General features: G+C 40.5%; 2 protein-coding genes across 2 annotated transcripts in view; one reads left to right on the top strand and one right to left on the bottom strand.

Moving 5' to 3' along the window:
• chd1l (chromodomain helicase DNA binding protein 1-like) overlaps positions 1-20138 on the top strand; it is a 97910-nt gene that overhangs the window by 13846 nt on the left and 63926 nt on the right. The gene's annotated exons all lie outside the window — the stretch shown is intronic.
• On the bottom strand, positions 791-18907 carry mapda (N6-Methyl-AMP deaminase). Its single transcript, XM_073045128.1, has 11 exons — positions 18784-18907; positions 13701-13857; positions 12694-12824; positions 12179-12239; positions 10945-11032; positions 10579-10660; positions 9420-9546; positions 6834-6914; positions 6477-6615; positions 4514-4614; positions 791-2683 (listed from the first exon to the last, which is right to left on the bottom strand). The coding sequence occupies exons 2-11, from the start codon at positions 13731-13733 to the stop codon at positions 2486-2488; spliced, it is 1041 nt and encodes a 346-aa protein (XP_072901229.1). The 5' UTR covers positions 13734-13857; positions 18784-18907; the 3' UTR covers positions 791-2485.

The following is a 20138-nucleotide window of genomic DNA, read 5'->3' as shown; positions in this document are numbered from 1 at the left end:
AGATGCAACGAGACCTGGGTGTCATTGTACACCAGTCATTGAAGGTGGGCATGCAGGTACAGCAGGCGGTGAAAAAGGCAAATGGTATGTTGGCATTCATAGCAAAAGGATTTGAGTACAGGAGCAGGGAGGTTCTACTGCAGTTGTACAAGGCCTTGGTGAGACCGCACCTAGAATATTGTGTGCAGTTTTGGTCCCCTAATCTGAGGTAAGACATTCTTGCCATAGAGGGAGTACAGAGAAGGTTCACCAGATTGATTCCTGGGATGGCAGGAATTTCATATGAAGAAAGACTGGATCGACTAGGCTTATACTCACTGGAATTTAGAAGATTGAGGGGGGATCTTATTGAAACGTATAAAATTCTAAAGGGATTGGACAGGCTAGATGCAGGAAGATTGTTTCCGATGTTGGGGAAGTCCAGAACGAGGGGCAGTTCATTGGCTATATTTAAGAGGAAGTTAGATATGGCCCTTGTGGCTAAAGGGATCAGGGGGTATGGAGAGAAAGCAGGTACAGGGTTCCGAGTTGGATGATCAGCCATGATCATACTGAATGGCGGTGCAGGCTCGAAGGGCCGAATGGCCTACTCCTGCACCTATTTTCTATGTTTCTATTGAAATTGACACACGGTCACCATGAAAGCTTTGACATACAATTGCCACTCATGCTGCCACAGTTCATGAAGGCAGATGACAAGTTAGTTCAGATGCATTTAGGGATGAGCAATAAACATCCATCTTGCTGCTAACTCCCATAAATGAAGTTTAAAAAAATGTTCACAGGGCAAGTTGATATTGTTGGATTTATTATCTAGAGCATCAAACCACAGAGTGCAATATATTTGTAGGAAGGTTTGATATTGGATTTGTTCCTGAAGTTTTATCACACTTTTAAACACACAGTGAAAAGTATGGTGTACTCATCAACATCTGAGCTGATGGAGAAAGCAGAGAAAAATCAACATTATTTTAAAATATTCAGTTGCTTGTTTGTGTCTGAGAAATTTTTTTTCAAATAGCATGTTGCTTTGCTAGGTCTTAGAAGAAAATAAAATTTGATATAAAGATGTTTCCATTAATATTGTGCACTGTATAATTTGTATAAAAGATGTGCAGAAACTTATTCTATAAGCTGTCTGATTTGGGAGGACCTATGCACCAGCAATACACATCTGTTATCAGTGATATAAACGATAAAAGGGTCAGCTGCTTACGGGGAAAAGTCACCTGTCATAATGCCCGAACTACAGATATTTTGAGTTAAGGGGCAAAAGTTTAGGGGTAACACAAGGGGGAACTTCTACTCAGAGAGTGGTAGCTGTGTGGAACGAGCTTCCAGTAGAAGTGGTAGAGGCAGGTTCGATTTTGTCATTTAAAAAAAAATTGGATAGGTATGTGGTGTTACGTACCCCGTAACTGAATGTCTGACCAGCAGAGAAAGAAGAATCCGTTGGAGTCTGGTGGTACCAAACTAAAGGTGATTATTAGTAAATTACACAATACAATATCAAAAATGTAAATTATACATATAAAACAAGTTGGCAGTAATAAACCTAAAAGTGTAGGAATAATAATAATCAATAATAAACAAGCTCTATCGATGTCTAGGGGTAAATGAATTGTCATAGGAAAGTATAGCGTTCAGTTCATAAATGCTGAAGTAGTTATGGTTGTTGTATTGAAATCGTTGGAGAGAGAGAGAGCGAGATGTAACAGCTACAGCAGCCAAACCTTCCATTGCTTTCTTAATCCGTCGTATTGTTGTGGCCATTCAGTTATGACCCCTCTTGTCTTCAGCTAGACCGTTCTTCTGTGGTGGACTCGTCACTCTGGCATGAGTGGACACACACACAAGTCCCCACCGGCCCTGCCGTAACTCTGTGATCTTTACTGACCGATCTCCTGGTTCGGTCTCCAAAGCCCTCACCTTTCTGTGGGTTCCCAACACTCAATCAGTGTCCTCTGGTGTGTCTGAAGGGTGTCTCTCCAGACCTGTCTTTTTATCCCCACTCACGGGGTCTCAGCTATCCATCAACTCTGAATGACCGTGTCCATCAAATCAGGCCACTCCTGCTATCTCCTGAGGAATGTTAACGAGCAAAGTAAAGTCCTTGTAGTGGAAGGTAAATAATCCTTGTAGAAGTCTCTCAATAGTAGCATAACAACAGCAATAATTCGTAGTTCTCGGGGGGGGGGGAATGGTTAACTCTGCACCCCATTGTCCATCAGGTCTGTTCATCACTCATAACAATGGACAGGAAAGGAATGGAGGGATATGGGCTGAATGCAGGTAGGTGGGACTAGGTGAAAGTAAGCATTCGGCATGGACTAGAGGGGCTGAGATGGCCTGCTTCCCTGCTGTAATTGTTATATGGTTATATGTTGATTTGCTTACATAATTCGCTCATTCGAAACAATCAAGATTAAGTATCAGCTGAATGAAATAGGGCTCAAGAGCATTGTCCATGTCCCATAATCTTTGCTTAGTCTTGGTTAAATAGTCCTGGCTTCAGCTTATTCCATTGACTTTTCAAATCAGATTTTGTACTTTCTGGAGCAAAGATGTAGTTAATGCTTTGGTAAGACAGATCCCATATCTGTGCTTTAGAAAGGCTGAATGTTGACTCTGCAAGCTGATATTCCTGTGACAAATCGCTGGCCCAAACCCCTTTGCCATCAGTCTGAGAGCAGAGAAAAAATGATCACAATAATTATTTTCACAAATGCTTAAAACACAACTAATTGTTTTGACAAAAGCTATCTGTGCTTAAATAACTAACTTCATTATTCCTTGTAATAATTCAGCACAAGCTTTTGTGTTGCTTCCTTATTTAAAACAAGGTATAATGCCATAAATCGTTCCTCATGAGTTCTGTAAATAAATATGTACTTATTGGAGAGAAAGGCCATCATTATTAACTTGTAATTGAGACAAGTTGTATTTATATTAATGCTGAAACATACTTGTATAAATGTTGAAACAAACATTGCCACATTTATCCATTTAATCTCATTCATATTGTTGCTAATTTAAATATTTAATAGTTTGAATACTAAAATGTAGAATGTCAACCCTATTCATCACACTTAGCTCATGCTGAGGCACACTTTGATTTACCTAAATATAATGTAAAAGATTCTTAGCTGAATTATTTTAACAAATACTATCAGCTGAGCAAAGGAGTCACCTCCTTTCCACCCCACCCCACAAGCTCCAGTCTGCTGGATAATTTTTTTACACAAGTTTCCCTCTTTACAATTTTATCTGTACTTAAGATGTATAGATGAAATTGGGAAGTTTTGTTGTTAATTATTATAGACAGAGTTGGGTCTCTCTCTTCTTCCATTTTGTACTTGCCAGACTTGAAACATCAACAAATGCAACTGAAGTCAAAATGCATGCAATAGCTTCCACTCGATCATGATAATTCTAGAATACAGAAGATTATGCATTCAGATTTTGATTGTGAGGATGTTTATGAAAAACAGCCAAGGGCATGGAGAAGTTGGCAGGGGAGGAGGAGGAATGACTGGAGGGAGGCCAGTTTCACATTTTGTCCCACTACACTGAGTTCAGTAATGAATGTTTCCAAGCTGACACCCTGAGATTACACATGCATAATGTTCAAACCATAGTGTTTGCCTATGTGATATTTAAGAAAATACAAATTCTCGGTCTAAATAAGGTCATGTGAAGGAGAGAACTGAGTGCCTGGGGATGTCAAAGTATTCTCCTTGATTCTAATAGTGTATCAGTAGTCTTTTATAATGAGTGTGTGTGTTGGATGATTCTTAAAGGTTGTCATAGCCAGGGGAGGTACTGAGGATAAGCTCCCACTACTTATTAAATGCTCTCAATAGCATATGTCTTAAATAGCCTCTGACAATCAAGTTCAGCTCCTGGCCTTCATGTGTGGCTTACCTACTAAGCCCATTGGAACTGACAGGAGAAAGGGCAAGAGTGGGTTACTGGTGCCAGTCGCTTTGGGCAAATGGAGCTTAGCAGCCATGGCAGCAGCTCACCTAGGAGAAAGAAACCTCTGGTGTCTTGCAGCGATACCCACTTATGGGAAAGGCTTCATGAGTAAATCCCGAAGAAACATCCAGAGCTGGAGTTTAACACTGACTGGCAACTCTTATGATGCAGCTGGTGCCAAACTATTGGTTTCTGCTGTTCCTTTGAATTTATCAGCTGTGTGGAGAGGGGGTGCCTGCTGCATGGGCAAGAGCTTGTTCCCTATATCATACTGCTCTGGCTTGCTTATCGTGTCGACAGCTAGGGTGCAACATCCATGGTAGACTTTGACCAAAGGAGGTGCTCAGATGTGTTGGGAAATAAAGTGAAAATGTTGTAACGTCTCCGTGAGAAGCACTGTATCTCTCAGAAAGATAATGTGCTCCTTATATTGACAATATGCTAGCCATTTTTATTTCTTTGCAAAAACAACATATCTGAAAGTATATCTACAAATCAATTACTATCTAATGACATCAAAATAAAGTGGACTTACACAAAGTATGCTGGGGTGTCCACAACTGTGCCAATACTGGAAATGGTGTTCACTGTATGATGAGACAGTTTGACCCTTGACATTTGATGTCAAGCAAAGCTCTGGAAAAAAGATAATATAAATTGTGTCGTAACCATGTCCTTGTAAATGAAAGTAACTGCGGATGCTGAAACAAGAATAAAAACACAGAAGACATTCAACAGAATCAGACACCACTTGCATTTGAAGAAACAGATTGAATGTCTCAGACTGATGATTTCATTGAGGACAGACTTTGCCAGTACCGTTGAAAGGTCTCCACTTGAAACATTAACTTTTTCTCTCTTCATAGGTGTCTCCTGTCTATCTACCACATTTTCTGTTTGTATTATAACTTTTCCTTGCTGTTCAAATTATAAACGCTGTGGTAAAACTAAAATAAAATTTCTCATTCTTTAAATGATTTACAGAGGGGTTCAGACCATCTGTGCAATATAAAGGGAATGTTTTACCGATGAAGATATCTATTTTCAAATAGTAAAATAAACTCCCATCTGTAGGTTTGGATGCAAAATATTCAACAATATTTCAAAAAGTCCATGTAACCCAGCCAACTGGAGAGAGACAATTTCACATAAAGTAGTAAAATAAAGCCCATCTGTAGGCTTGGATTGGATGCAAAATACTCAAAAAGTGCATTTAACCCAGCCAGTATTTATCTCTTGTGCATTACTACAACTTTTTATTAGGCATTTTATCAGATTCCTGTGCACTCCTGCTGTTAGTATATCAGAAGGAGAATACATTGTAGGAACAGGCCCTTTGACTGACAATGTTGAGCCAACCTAATTAAGCTGATGATGTCTGATCAAATTAATTCCTTCTACCTGCACATGGCCCATATTCATCCATTCTCTGTATATGCCTATATATGAGCCTCTTAAATGCCTCTATTTTACCTGCCTCCACTATCACCCCAGCACTCTCATCCTTCCCAGAAGTACTTAATTAGCTGCACAGTACCTTATATTCTGAGATTGTGAAAGGAACTGTGTTAGTGCAAGTTTGTTCATTTTCATAAGGTTCTACTTCCTTTCTCATTTATTACATAGCTATCTCTAGTCATGAATAAAAGACTGGATTCCATATCTCTGTGTCTTTGAACTTGTATTGAAAGTTACGAAGTGGTAACAAAATAGCAGAAAATTTTGTTTTCCTTGTTTTAGAGCCTAAGGCACAGGAGTGGAATTAGGCTATTTGGCCTATTGAGTCCACTCGATTAACTGGACTTAGAGGACATGCACTCTCATTCCTCAATCATACTTGTGTGCAAGGAGAACAGCATGGCCCCTGTCACCCACACTGCTCCACAAGACAGAATTTTTTAAAATACAATACTGGCTTATCAGATACAGATATTGACCATTGATAAACTGTATAATTCCTTACTTGTAAGATCAATTGCCATTCACAATAGAGGTGTTAAAATTCAATAGAAACTACAAGCTGACAACCAATGATACTTTGAAGTAATTATCCCTTAATTGGTGGATGTGTTTTGCATCCTTCCATTATATTCTTATCTTGTCTGCCACCGCGGTGCACTCTTACTGTGTAAAGAGGAGCTATGTTCTTTAAAGACCTTTCTAGAAGAAGTCTCACTTCAAAGGCAGCACTTGTCTGGGTTGACTGCACACTGAACCAGGCAAACCTTTCCTGGACGTTGCCTTAAACCCTTGCCATACTGCAACCCCCACACTTTGCTAGATGGTCTGCTCCAGGAAATGAAAGGAACTTCCCCTAAAGCTTAACCAAGAAGTCATAAGTATACTATGGGAGCAGAAGAGACATTTCTGTGATATAGAATAGCACATAATATGCTTCAGGAATCTCCCCCCCCCCACCCAAATTCTGCAAAGATTTTCATTCAATGAGTTGTGTTTTCTGTAAAACCATTACTTGTCTAAACCAAAGAAGAGGTTACCTATGGGTATCTGATGTTTCTTAATAGTGTTGACCAACTGCTCTGTCCCTCCAGCTTCAGGATGAAGGAATGTACCGTGGCCGATCCTGTCTGGTGGAAGACCAAGAAACATTTCCCATTCTTCATTCTTATTTGGGATCTAAATGAAAAATATAATTGTGTTAGCGTCCTTCCATCAATAGAAATCGTAATTATTTTACAATGAACAATTTTCAATTGTGTATATTTGTTACATTAACAATATTATTTAGATAAGATTCAGATATATGATTTGATATTTTAAGAATTAATATTTTATCTCCTTTCAGTAAAAAAAAATTCAGAGATAGTTACTTATCCAGTTTAAATACTTCTTACCTCAGCCATGTGCACAGCAAGCTTAAGGCCAACATTTCTAGCTGTTTGGAGCGGGGCAATAAAGCTCCTAGCATGTTCTACCTTAAAAAGTAGAAAAGGATAAACAATATTATACAAGCAAACAAATCTCTCTGATTTGATGCAACACTGAGTTTTGTGTAACTTTTATCCCCGGCCAAATCCTTTAAGTTAGTGGTCGCCAACCCGTCAATCGCGATCGACTGGTCGATCTTTGAGACTTTCCCAGTAGATCCCTAAAAAAAAAGAAAAATAAATACACAACTGCTGTTGAGAGATTGTTTCTGGGTTGCGGGGTTTTAGTTCTGTTCTTTCTGCCCAGTGCACATGCGTGTAGCTCCCCCTCACTATACAGTGTAATTCAGTGGTCCCCAACCACTGGGCCACGAGGAAACAATATGAGTCAGCTGCACCTTTCCTCATTCCTTGTCATGCCCACTGCTGAACTTGAACCCACAAAAGGTCATCAGTCGCCTAAATGCAGTGATACCCTCGTGGCAGGGATCACTGGTGGGCCTCGGGCAGCCGGTGGGAAGCGCCACTGCTACCGGCCTGGAGCGCAGACAGATGGGTGCTGCCTCTAAACCTGTTTACCACACCGAATTTTCGTGGGGAACCCGGTGCTAAAATATTCACAGACCTCAGTCGGGCTCAGCATTTCATAAGTATCAGAGCAGCTACCACACTGAGATCTACTGAAACAAACTTTTGTCGGCCAATAGATCCTACAAGTGGGGGCGGGCGTGTCCTGCCGCACTCCTCGCTCAGCCGCTCACTCTCTCCGGACTGCGACCGCCGTGGCCCCGATACGGGGACCACCAGCCCTGACCTTGACCTCTCACCCCACCCACAACCAGCCGCACCTGGCCAAGGCGTCTGGCGGGCGGGAGGCTGTCTAATGAGGCAATGAAGCCCTCAAAACTGCTTCGGCACCTTGAGTCCAAGCACCCTGCACTTAAAGACAAACACGTTGAGAATTTTCAGCGGAAAATCGAGCAAGCAGGACAGAAGCTAAGTGCCAAGAGCCGCAAAAACTAAATTGCGGAATAGACTGGACATAAGGAACCTGCTTCGAGTATCGGTGTATTCCCGTTGTGTTTAAACCCTCCCCACTGTTGGCCAGTCTGCAAGAATATTGTCAATATTAAACCGGTCGTCCACGGTGCAAAAAAGGAAGGGTACCCCTTGTGCTTATACATTATTTCTACTTCTGGGTTGCGGGGTTTTACTTATGGTCTTTTCTGCCCCGGTGCACATGCGTGTAACTAATCGATCTGGGGTCGATCTCGCCTTTCACTAAGGCCGAGGTAGGGGATCTTGGGCTTAAAAAGGTTGGTGACCACTACTTTAAGTGCATATCTGACATCTGATCCCTCCAAATATTGACCACTCATCACTTTTATTCAAAACTATTTCAGACTTCTGTACGATCTGTGGATTTTTAAATGCATAAATTAACAAATGGTGAATTATAGGAATCACGTGCATACTTAAGGCTACACCAAGTTCTCCTTATCAACGCAGGATAGGGATGCAGACTACTTGTGCATTAGAAAACGCAGGCACTCCTAAGGCCACTAACATTCACTTTAAAGCTACAGTAGTATACAACAGTTGACTCCTAAGTGCATGTTTCAGATTTTGATTTATCACATCGTTATAAGAAGAAAATCGACAACCTTCTGATTTATCCCATCATATCTGGTAGTTAGCTTGATCCTGAGCTCAGTTCTAGCTGCACACTCAGCTATCATTTGCCATGTATTGAAGTCAGAGAAGTAGAAATAATGTCAATGTAGATGTAATTTTACTTGTGTAGAATAAAAATGCTACCTACAAAAGCACTTGGCTCAGGTTCCAATTCTGACACAGGACACACACCATAGAGTCAAAGTCATAATGCACTACCACACAGAAACAAGCCCTTCTGCCCATCTAGCCTGTGCTGAATATTATTCTGCCCAGTCCCATCCAACATGCACCTGGACCATTGCCCTCCATACCTCTCACATCCATCTACTGTACTTATCCAAGTTTCTCTTAAATGCTGAAATTGAACCCACATTTTACTGGCAGCTTGCACCACCTCTGAATGAAGATCTCCCCTCGGGTTCTCTATAAATATTTCACCTTTCACCCTTAACCTATGACCTCTAGTTCTTGTTTCACCTAACTTCAGTAGAAAAAGCCTGCTTGCGTTTACCCTATCTATACCCCTCATAATTTTGTATACCAGCTACTGCTGCTTCACAACTGCCAGCACAAGGCATCAAATACAATCCATCCCACTGCAAACAGGATTTCACTGCACGTTACAAGAGGGGGGTCTAATTCCACATGGCTGGCCTTGTGTTGATTCAGCACATCAGCAGATGATGAGGACGAGGTGAACAGTTAATGGCCATGTTAAGACCAGCTAAAATATTTAAATGATGTCAGTTCATGGGAAAAGTAATCTTTAAATTAATGTTCATTTAAGTAGAAAGAACCCAACAAAATGACTGCATGAGACAGGATATGCTGCTCTGAATTAAAATAGACACAGCTAAATAGAAATTATTTACTCACTGCAGGATGGCCACTTAAATCCAAGCCAACCAATAGCCCATCAGAGGATGTAAAGAATTCTTCTGCAAGTTTTACAGTCTCTTTAGCAACAACAGGCCCACCTCTTCTATCTATAGATAACAGGAACCTAAGGAAATAAAACAAGAAAATGAAAAAAGAATCCTACCACTGAATGTTGGATCAAGTAGATCCTCTTTCCCGAAAACTTGCTGGCAAATGGCAACTCTCTTCCTCATACTGAAAGCACTTTGCTGTTTTGAAGTACAGGCTCTCACTATCTTACAAATGCCCAACTTATGTAGAACTTGCACTTACAAATGAGCTTTTGGGATAATGCTGGGATGGATTTGCTGACCGTTACAGGGTTGCAGACATCTGCTGTGTGGGAACTTGGTTTGCACTTCCCACTTGCAAGCTGTTCGGGATATGAATAGTTCGCAGGAACAGAACCCTGCCATGACTTGGACAGTCTGAACCTTACTTTTGGCCCCTTCAGATCTTGTGTTACCACTGCTGCTGACAATCCAGAGAAACGTTCAGCACAGCAAGTGTCATACATAACACTCACAACCCAAGCACTTCTGTGCTCCCAGACTCTGAGAAATATCTCCTCCAAACAACAAGAAGGCTTTTCTGGATTTCAACACTTCCAGCAAGTCCATGTTTTGCATACTTTTGCATCCAATCTCCCCCCCCCCACCCAAATTTCTCAAACACCAAAATCTTAAGGAGCTTCTAAACTTCACAATGTTCAGCAGTTGCTGCCAAGACCCATCAATTCATCCTTAGTATTAGTAAGTTTAGAAACACCGCCCTTTCAGTACCCATAGGTAACCTGCTGTGTTTTCTGCATCATTTTGCTGTAAGCCCTTTGATATTATAAACATAGAAGAAAACATTGATTAGAATGATAGTTATAGTCAAAATCACTGATTTAGTTTTTCAAATGATTTTCAATCTATAAGAATGTCTTGCCAATAAATGTCCCCTAAATAATTTCAGGATGTCCCTTTGAGACCCTTCTAGTTCTTGAGCAGTGATTTTAGCCTTAGTGGTGACCTGATCATTTTAACAATTTAACCTTTATGCTTTTTATCTGGGTTCCAGCCCACCAATGATGCCATGGAAATCAGCTGATTGCAGTATAAATATCACATACCTCACATCAATGTCCACATTCTCTTGTTTGCATTGTTTTATGGCTTCAAGTATAGCCTCAACATATGACTTCTTGCTCATCCCTGTTTTAGAAATAAAAATAAGTAACATTTACAAGTTATCTAACATAAATCAATTTCAAAGTCATTGATCTGAAACAGTTACTGCCCAATGCTACCCAACGCTTAGTACTTCCAGCATTTTGTTTTTATTTTACAAGTTAAAACTTAACCACCTTTCTATAATATTCCGTAAGAATTAGGTTTCTGAATTTGTGCACAGCCATGCCTCACAAAAGTAAACAGTTATGTTTAAAAAATGAACTTATGCTAATTAAAATATAATTTATATAGTCTTGTGATACTACCTGTTGTGTTTTCTGTTCGTGGTGTACTTCGCAGCTCAAGATATTTCACACCATCAGCTGCAAATTCTTTAATAACCTCTTTTGTCACCTAAAAGAGTTCATCATGTTACTTGCTCAGTATAATGATGCATTCCCGCTCTCTTGTCGCTGTCTTGTGCAAAATTGTTGCACTGTGGAGCTGTTGTTGCGAAAGCTTTGCTGATAAGAACAGCAAATGGAGAAACTGAACTTACATTTGAGTTGCGAGTGAAACACAAATTTCTGTGTACAGGTCCTCCGTGTTACGTACAAAGCCCACACATATGAACAAGCATTTGTGAGACAGACAGGATGGGTTTGCGTAGGCATTTTTACCGTGTGGGATCTCAGTTTGTGGCATTATCATTACACCTTCCAAAGACATCTGAATGGCTGAGCTAAAATCCCTGATTCAATTATATGTTGCCTTTAGTTGGTCTTTATTCTACTGCATACAATATATGACTAGGGGGTCACATTTCCAATGTGCAAACTGGGTTATGGAACATTTCTCAGGAATGGAACCCTGTTGTAACTTGGGGAGTATTCGTAATCACTTCATCAGTGCATAAAATGTTTTTGATAGTAATCCATGCTTTAAAACACTTTGCATTCTCTTTTTAAACAGTGTGGGTCCAACATGGAAATCTGTCTTGCAGTTGGGTAGATTGGCACGTTTGTAGCCCACCAGCAACATGGATAAAAAGCCCAGCCAACATGATTGGACTGGCTGGAACTTCAATACAGCCCAATGATTCCTTAATAACACTCCAAGAAAACATTCGGAACACTAACAAAAAATAACTTTTGTTAGCATGAACTAAGTAGTTCTATATATAACCATATAACAATTACAGCATGGAAACAGGCCATCTCTGCCCTTCTAGTCTGTGCCAAACGCTTACTCTTAGTCCCACTGACCCGCACTCAGCCCACAACCCTCCATTCCTTTCCTGTCCATATACCTATCCAATTTTACTTTAAATGACAATACCAAACTTGCCTCTACCACTTCTACTGGAAGCTCGTTCCACACAGCTACCACTCTCTGAGTAAATAAATTCCCCCTCGTGTTACCCTTAAACTTTTGCCCCCTAACGCTCAACTCCTGACCTCTTGTTTGAACCTCCACTACTCTCAATTGGAAAAGCATATTTCCTGCTGCACATCTACTTTGGAACAGTGGGTTAATCTTGTAAAAACGACAATCATTTACCATGAAGATTCGTTCTACGTTGTCAGTTAACTGATGAATTACTTCAAACATCTCAAAGCATCTGTGAAAAAAAGACAGTGTAACTTAAAAGGGAAAAGTTATATCTTTTCAACAAGTTTCATTTTTAATGGTCAGCATTCCCTATAAATTTAGTGTTTGTGAGAAGCAGTTTCTACTCTGCATCAGTTCTAAAACTTACACTAAAGAACTGATGTAGTTTGCATCAACTTTAGATTGAACTTAGTGTGCTTTTCTTTGCACTAATAACATACTTGAAAATTTATGCAACTTTTAACTTTGTTTGCTTGTAATCCTAGTAAATTGACAGTGCACTGTGATAATGAGAAATAAATCAGGAACGATCTGAAACGATTGCCTAGCTGTTATGAGATATTAACCAATTTCATTTCCAATCTAAGATAAAATTTGCAGAACATTTCATCAACTTTTATAACTACAGTAGTTTAAGATACTAAGTTAATTTTGATCTTAAATCCATAGTTATCAGTACACACTCTTCTAACGTTCTTGTCTGGCCTTTCTTGACCATGGTCATGTTGTGGTCAATATTGAGATGTGGTTTCTGCAGCATCAGTTTTTCCATTGTGGTGCTGCTGATAGAGGTATTGAGATGAGCATGGAGTTCCTGAAAGGGAAAACAGATCATTATTAATTTATGACATTCCTTGAGCTGTTTACAAATCAATGAACACTAATCTCCCTTCATAATAGCATTCTTCACATTGAAATTGAAAGCAGAAAATAGCAAATGTTAAAAATCTTGTTCAGAAACAGGAAATTCTGAGAATACTCCAGTCAGGTAGTATGCAAGGAGAGAGAAATATTTCGGGTTGCTGGCCTGAGATCAGAAATGTTGCTTGCCCTGCTTGGTATTTTCAGCATCCTCTGCTTTTAATTACATTTAAATATATTCAGAGGTTCAGGGTGGCTACGCATTTTCCACAGGCACCAGCAGTATGTTTGGACTTTAGAAGGATAATGATTGGTGGAATTTTAAATTGATTGTAGTTCCGTTTCAATGTTTAAAAATTAAATTTGATTTGTAAATACAGTTTTGTACTTAACTATAATAATCTGATGATCTGTGCAATTCTGTTTAAGCTGTATACCTGGTCTTTCTGATCAGCTTCTGTATTTCACAGTATGGAAAATTAAAAGAAGGAGACAGCATCTGCAGAGGCTAAAATTTGACCTAAACATTGCTCATTACAATGTCACAACATGGTCTTTGACTCTTTACGTCCTAAAGAGTCAAAGACCATGTTGTGACATTGTAATGAGCAGCCCCATGCAGTGAGTGAAGCTGGCTGAGGTAGTTTCTTCACACCAAAACTACTATTAGTTCTGGGCATATCCTTGCCTACAGAATACAAGTAACAAAAATAAACCACGATAGCCTACTGAAAATAAATGACCTTGTGCTTTTATTATGAGATTGCGTTCAGGATCCTAAATTGCATTGCAGAACACACCTAGATTTTAGTTTTTCTGAAGCACTTACAACTTTCGGCAACGCTTGATGAAACAGCACCATTATTTCTGTAGTTATGATGATACTATCAGGAATTCTGCAGCATAGGATGTTTGAGTCACAATTTTTTTTCTCGAATACTTTCACTCCTTTCCAGTTATGGGAAAAGTTGGCTGTTTACTGTGATCTAAGGAACAATTTAAACAAGAGCAAATGAATTCAAACATAGTATTTTACTATTTAAATTCAAAAAACAACTTCAAACTATATCTGGTAGTATAGCTTCCAAATGTCTGTACAAGTTTAAGCACATCTGATGGCTAGATATTTTGCACTGATGTAATATTTCATGCCACATTTAGCTGGAAAATAGAGTGTCCAGGTACAGGCACAAAATTCCTTAACTGAAATTCTGAAATCCAAAAAGCTCCGAAAACCGAAGGTTTTTTCTTCACCAACAGCTGACGTCACTCGGGTGTGACGTGGCAGCCAGACGTCAGTTGTGGCTCAGCGCTCGTACTGGTTACACATGCATTTGCTGTTCGCTAATATGTTGTGTTCACTGTTGACTTTGTGTTTAATTTCACTGTGAAATGTCAAAAAGAGTTGCAGATACCCCTATGGGTAACAATGAGGAAAGAGAGAAGGAAGCATCTATCATAATCAATAACGCAGAAAGTGGAGTTTTTGCAGAAGCTTGATTGTGGTGTGTCTGTGCGGCATCTGACTGAAGAATATGTTGTCGGAACCACCACTATATATGATTTAAAGAAACAGAAGTGACAGTGACATTCTAAATTTATTCCAATAAGTCATTTACCATGTGTTTGATTTGGTTCGTTTGAAGCTGTATATTTTTATATTTTATTGAATGTTTTGAATGTTTTTGTTGGAAATAAAATATTTTTCTTGTCATTATTCCCTAAACAATACAATATAACAACTACTTACATAGCATTTACATTGTATTAGGTATTATAAGTAATTTAGAGATGATTTAAAGTATTTGGGAGGATGTGCGTAGGTCTGGAGCTCCGCCAGGACCTAAAAATCCACCGCACTGAGACAGGTTAAATAAGGGACGAGCATACGCATTTTTTGGTGTCTGCGGGGGGGGGGTCCCCAGAACAAACAAGGAGGGACTCTGAAATCCAAAAAATTCTGAATTCCAAAATGCAACTGGCCCCAAGGATTTCGGATAAGGGTTGTGGACCTGTATTGTGGTACAGTAGTGTAGGGGCTAGCAATCAGGGTCCAATTCCCGCCACTATACTGTCTGCAGGGAGTTTGTACATTCTCTCTATAACCTATGGATTTCCTCCAGGTGCTCCGGTGATATAAGTTGTGGGCATGCTGTGTTGGCGCCAGCGGCACTTGTGGGCTGCCTTCAGCACATTCTCCGACTGTTGGTTGCTGATGCAAACTATGCATTTCATTGTATATTTCGATATACATGTGACAAATAAAGCTAATCTTTACAAAGTATATTTAAACCAAAGTTGTTTTACATTGTATGTCTGTTTGTTTTTATTAGATAGATAGATAGATACTTTATTCATCCCCATGGGGAAATTCAACTTTTTTTTCCAATGTCCCATACACTTGTTGTAGCAAAACTAATTACATACAATACTTAACTCAGTAAAAAATATGATATGCATCTAAATCACTATCTCAAAAAGCATTAATAATAGCTTTTAAAAAGTTCTTAAGTCCTGGCGGTTGAATTGTAAAGCCTAATGGCATTGGGGAGTATTGACCTCTTCATCCTGTCTGAGGAGCATTGCATCGATAGTAACCTGTCGCTGAAACTGCTTCTCTGTCTCTGGATGGTGCTATGTAGAGGATGTTCAGAGTTTTCCATAGTTGACCGTAGCCTACTCAGCGCCCTTCGCTCAGCTACCGATGTTAAACTCTCCAGTACTTTGCCCACGACAGAGCCCGCCTTCCTTACCAGCTTATTAAGACGTGAGGCGTCCCTCTTCTTAATGCTTCCTCCCCAACACGCCACCACAAAGAAGAGGGCGCTCTCCACAACTGACCTATAGAACATCTTCAGCATCTCACTACAGACATTGAATGACGCCAGCCTTCTAAGGAAGTACAGTCGACTCTGTGCCTTCCTGCACAAGGCATCTGTGTTGGCAGTCCAGTCTAGCTTCTCGTCTAACTGTACTCCCAGATACTTGTAGGTCTTAACCTGCTTTAAGTTGATTCTTGAATTCTGATAGCTCATGAAATAACTCTTATCCAGGAGTTCTCAACCTGGGGTCCATGGACCCCTTTGGTTAATGGTTGGGGTCCATGGCATAAAAAATGCTGGGAACTCCTGCTTTAATCTTGCCTCCAGTACCATGTATTCTTCAGTAATGTAAAAAAAAGAACATATATTTTAAGGAAAATTCCTACATATTTTATATTCATTGAGGGAATGTGGGCTTTGCCGGCAGAGCCCATGTGTAATTACCCATCCCTAATTGCTCTTGAGGAGGTTCTGAGTTGCCTTCTTGAACTGTTGCTGAACCTTGAGGTGAGGGTATATTCACAATGCAGAGAGCGCCTTGATTTTGACCCAACAATAGTGAAGGAACAGTAATATAATTCACTTATCAGGGTGGTGTGTGGCTTAGAGGGCAACTTCCCCGTGCTTTTGATGCCCTTGTCTTTCTAGCTGCTGGAGGTCATGGGTGATACGGAGTTCTTGTGAGTTGTTGCAGTAGATGGTACAAACTCCCACTGGAGTCAGTGAGTGAGTGAGTGAATGGGTTGTCTATCAAGCAGACTTGCTTCTCGTATATTGTTGAATTTGCACTCATCCAGCAAATCAAGAGTATTCCTCTTGACTTCAGCCTTGAAGACAGTGGAGAAATTTCGGGGAGTTAGGAGGTGAGTTACTCGCTACGGAATTCCAAGCAACTGATCTGCTCTTGCAGCCAGGTCATTATCAACCCCCAGGATATTGATGGTGCAGGATTTATTAATGGCAATGCCACCGAATGTCAGGGTGTAAAGAGCTGGATTTTCTCTTCATGTTGATCATAATTGCCCAGCACTTCTGTAGTACAAATGTTACTTGCCATCTATCAGCCCAGCCTGGATAATGTCCAGCTCTCACTTCATTACCTGAGGAGCCGTGGATCATCAGGAAACATCCCTACTTCTGACCTTATAACTGAAAGATAATTGATGAAGCAGTTGAAGATGGTTGGGCCTAAGACACTGCCCTGAGGAACTTCTACAGACTCTTACTGTCTTGTGGCTGAAATGATTGGCCTTCAGTTTCCATGACCATCTTCTTTTGTGTTAGGTATGATACCAAATAGCAGAGAGTTTCCCCCCCGACTCTCATTGACAACAGTTCCGCCAGGAATCCTTGATGCCATAGTCAATCAAATGCTGTCTTGATGTCAAGGGCAGTTATTCTAATTTCATCTCTAGAGTTCATATTTTAAAACAACATTGACTTAGATAAAGACTCAATCAAATAAACTCAAAACTATTTTGTCAAGAAATAAATGAGTATATTTTTACATTCAACTGTCACGATTCAATAAAAAAGCATGCATTTATTTAATACGTTATTTTTTTGTAAAAGTCCCAGCATCTTCAGAGAAAAACAGTTAAAACTACTTATCTGAGGAAATGCGGTCACTGTTTTGTGTACAACTAACTGATGAAAGATATGATTATTTAAGTTGGTTTTAGATGTCTCAGTTCAGGAATATAGGTCACTAGAATTTGCTATTTTTAAAGTGTTATAACACCGGACACCCAGAAGAATACTCAGTATAGTTTATAATCCAGTAAGCTCAATACCACATTTCTTCCAGTATTCCACGATTCTCACCAAAATCCTTTTTCTCATTCATGAAAGATTCCCAACTGGGAAAGCTGTGACTTAATTAAGTTATTAATGCACTTCTATGAATATAGTTTTTATCCCTTAGAGACCAAATCATGAACATTTGAAGGTCATTAATTGTCATATTAACTATATCTATGTTTGCATTTTGTTTAATGGTGCTTCTAACAAACTTGAAATGTACAATACAATATGAGGATTAAAGCTGGATTAAACATACTGCTGTAATTTTCCTTAAATTGACAATATACTTTGGTCAGCCAGAGGCACTGCCTTCAGGACAACACACCAACTCTCAGTGGCAGGCTTCAGCTATACTTTTCTGAGGGAGTTAGCTGACTATTATTAAAAAATGATGGCTTCCATCAATAATGCTCTGTCACCAGCAGAGGATGGGGCTTTGTCTGGGCAGCCAGGGACAGAAAGGACCATGAAAGATCATATTGCATGCCACTGAGAGTTGTGGCTGGTGACAGGGAGACTTGAGTGTGGGGTGATCCTGTCTAAAGTAATACTTGCTCATCTGACTCAGTTCCAAAAGCCCACACTGACATTTGCTCTGTGCAGAGTCAGTCCCTACTATGGCTAATTCTGCATAGTTTCTCCTTCCTTGCCCTTATCTAGTGGCAATGTATTCTGCCACCAGGCAGAGAGGGATTTACAAATGGATCTCCCTCTATGCAAAAACACTGTTCTTTATAGTGTGGACCCGGAATTGTGCGAGCAGACACTGTGATAGGTCATAGACTCCTGGATCACCCACCATTTCTGTAGCCTGGACGTGTCCCACCTATGGGAGGCTTCTCAATTCTTATTGTACTTAGCCCCACTCTGCTGATTTTTGTGACGGTGGCAAGTCGGGGAGGGGTATTCACTGGTCTGCTATTTGGCCTTGCTAAGATGGCCATCCATAGGTCTCGACTGTGGCCTTTTGCTACTAACTGGTCCTTTCCAAAGGATAAATCTGTGCCCAAGTCCCTGAAAAAACAGCACTGCTGAAGTTTTCCTGGTCCGGTGGATGCACTAGGTTGCATTCCGGACAGGGAGGATTGGTTTACTTAAAAAAAAAATGTAGATAAGTTTATGAAGGGTGTTGCAAACAAAATAATAATGAAATGTGTTACTTTGACCTACAGTACATTGTGCACCCACTGGGGCAGGCGGTTAGCATCAGCGCAAATGCAGCCCAACCCTTCGGGGACGGGTGAAGCCACCTGCCGTCGCACCTCCCGCAGAAACATTGAAACTGACCTGGTCCCGACCGAGCCACAAGGCAGCAGCCTGCACCTCCGACCGTAAAGGCTGTACTGTACCTCCGTTTACCTCGCGGGATTTCCGGCAGGCCTGAGGGGGTGGCCGTTTCCGCCGCCTTCCGGCCACAGCGCCCCCGCCGGCGGCCGCGCTGCGCAGTTCTGGTGGTTAACTGTCGTGTCAATAAAGCTTCGGTTCGCTCCAAAGTTCAAGTCTTATACACAATTCTTGCAAGAATAACACAACTGATAATAACTGCAAAGTGGTCTTGATATTGCTAATCTTTAGAGCACAGCACGGTACGGGCCCTTTGACGCATAATATGCCAACTTTTTAAGCGATTTCATGTACAATATAACCATTTCATGTACAATATAACCTTTTCATCCTACTAGCCCATAACCCTACTTTTTTTTTATCCATCTGCCTATTTTAAATGTGCCTAATGTATTAGCCTGTACCACCACCCCTGGCTGTTTATTCCAGGCATTTTCACTCTGTAAAAAAACCTACCTGTTACAACTCCCCTAAACATTACATCCCTTACCTTAGAATAATGCCCTCTGGCATTAGTTACTGCCACTCTCAGAAAAAGACCCCAGCTGTCCACTCTCCCTATGTCACTAAAATCTTGAATAGACATCTATCAAGTTGCCTCTCATCCTCCTTCCCTCCAAAGATAAAAAGACTTAGCTTGCACATACTTTCCTCATTCGACATATTCTCGAATCTAGGCAGCATCCTGGTAAATCTCCTCTGCACATGCTCTAAAGCTTCTACCTCCTTCCTATAATAAGATGACCAGAGCTGAACACAATACTGCAAATGCGCTCTAAACAGAGTCTTGTAGAGCTGCAGCATAACCTCACAGCCCTTGAACTCAGTCTCCTGAACAATGAAAGCAAGCACACCATACTTAACCAGCATATTAATTTGCTTAGCAACTTTGAGAGATCTATGGTCTTGGAGACCAAGATCCCTCTCTCTGCCACACTGCTAAGAAACCTGCCATTAATCTTGTACCTTGCCTTCAAGATCAATCTTTACACTTCTGTGTGAAGTGTATCGGCCAGTTGAGTGGTGTTGCAGCTACAGCCTTGCACTCAATGTCAGCAAAACCAAAGAACTGATTATAGATTTCAGAAGGGTTAAGATGAGGGAACACACACCAGTCCCCATTGAGGGATCAGAAGTGGAAAGTGTGAACAGTTTCAAGCTCCTGGGTGTGAACATCTCTGAGGATCTATCCTGGACCCAACGAATCAATGCCACTATAAAGAAAGCACAGCAGTGGGTATATTTTATTAGGAGTTTGAGGAGATTCGGTACATCACCAAAGACACTCGCAAATTTCT

The sequence above is a fragment of the Hemitrygon akajei genome, chromosome 5, assembly GCF_048418815.1.
Source record: "Hemitrygon akajei chromosome 5, sHemAka1.3, whole genome shotgun sequence".
Classification (NCBI taxonomy): domain Eukaryota; kingdom Metazoa; phylum Chordata; class Chondrichthyes; order Myliobatiformes; family Dasyatidae; genus Hemitrygon; species Hemitrygon akajei.
The sequence above is the reverse complement of the archived record's forward strand: the minus strand, read 5'-3'. Positions and strand labels throughout refer to the sequence as shown.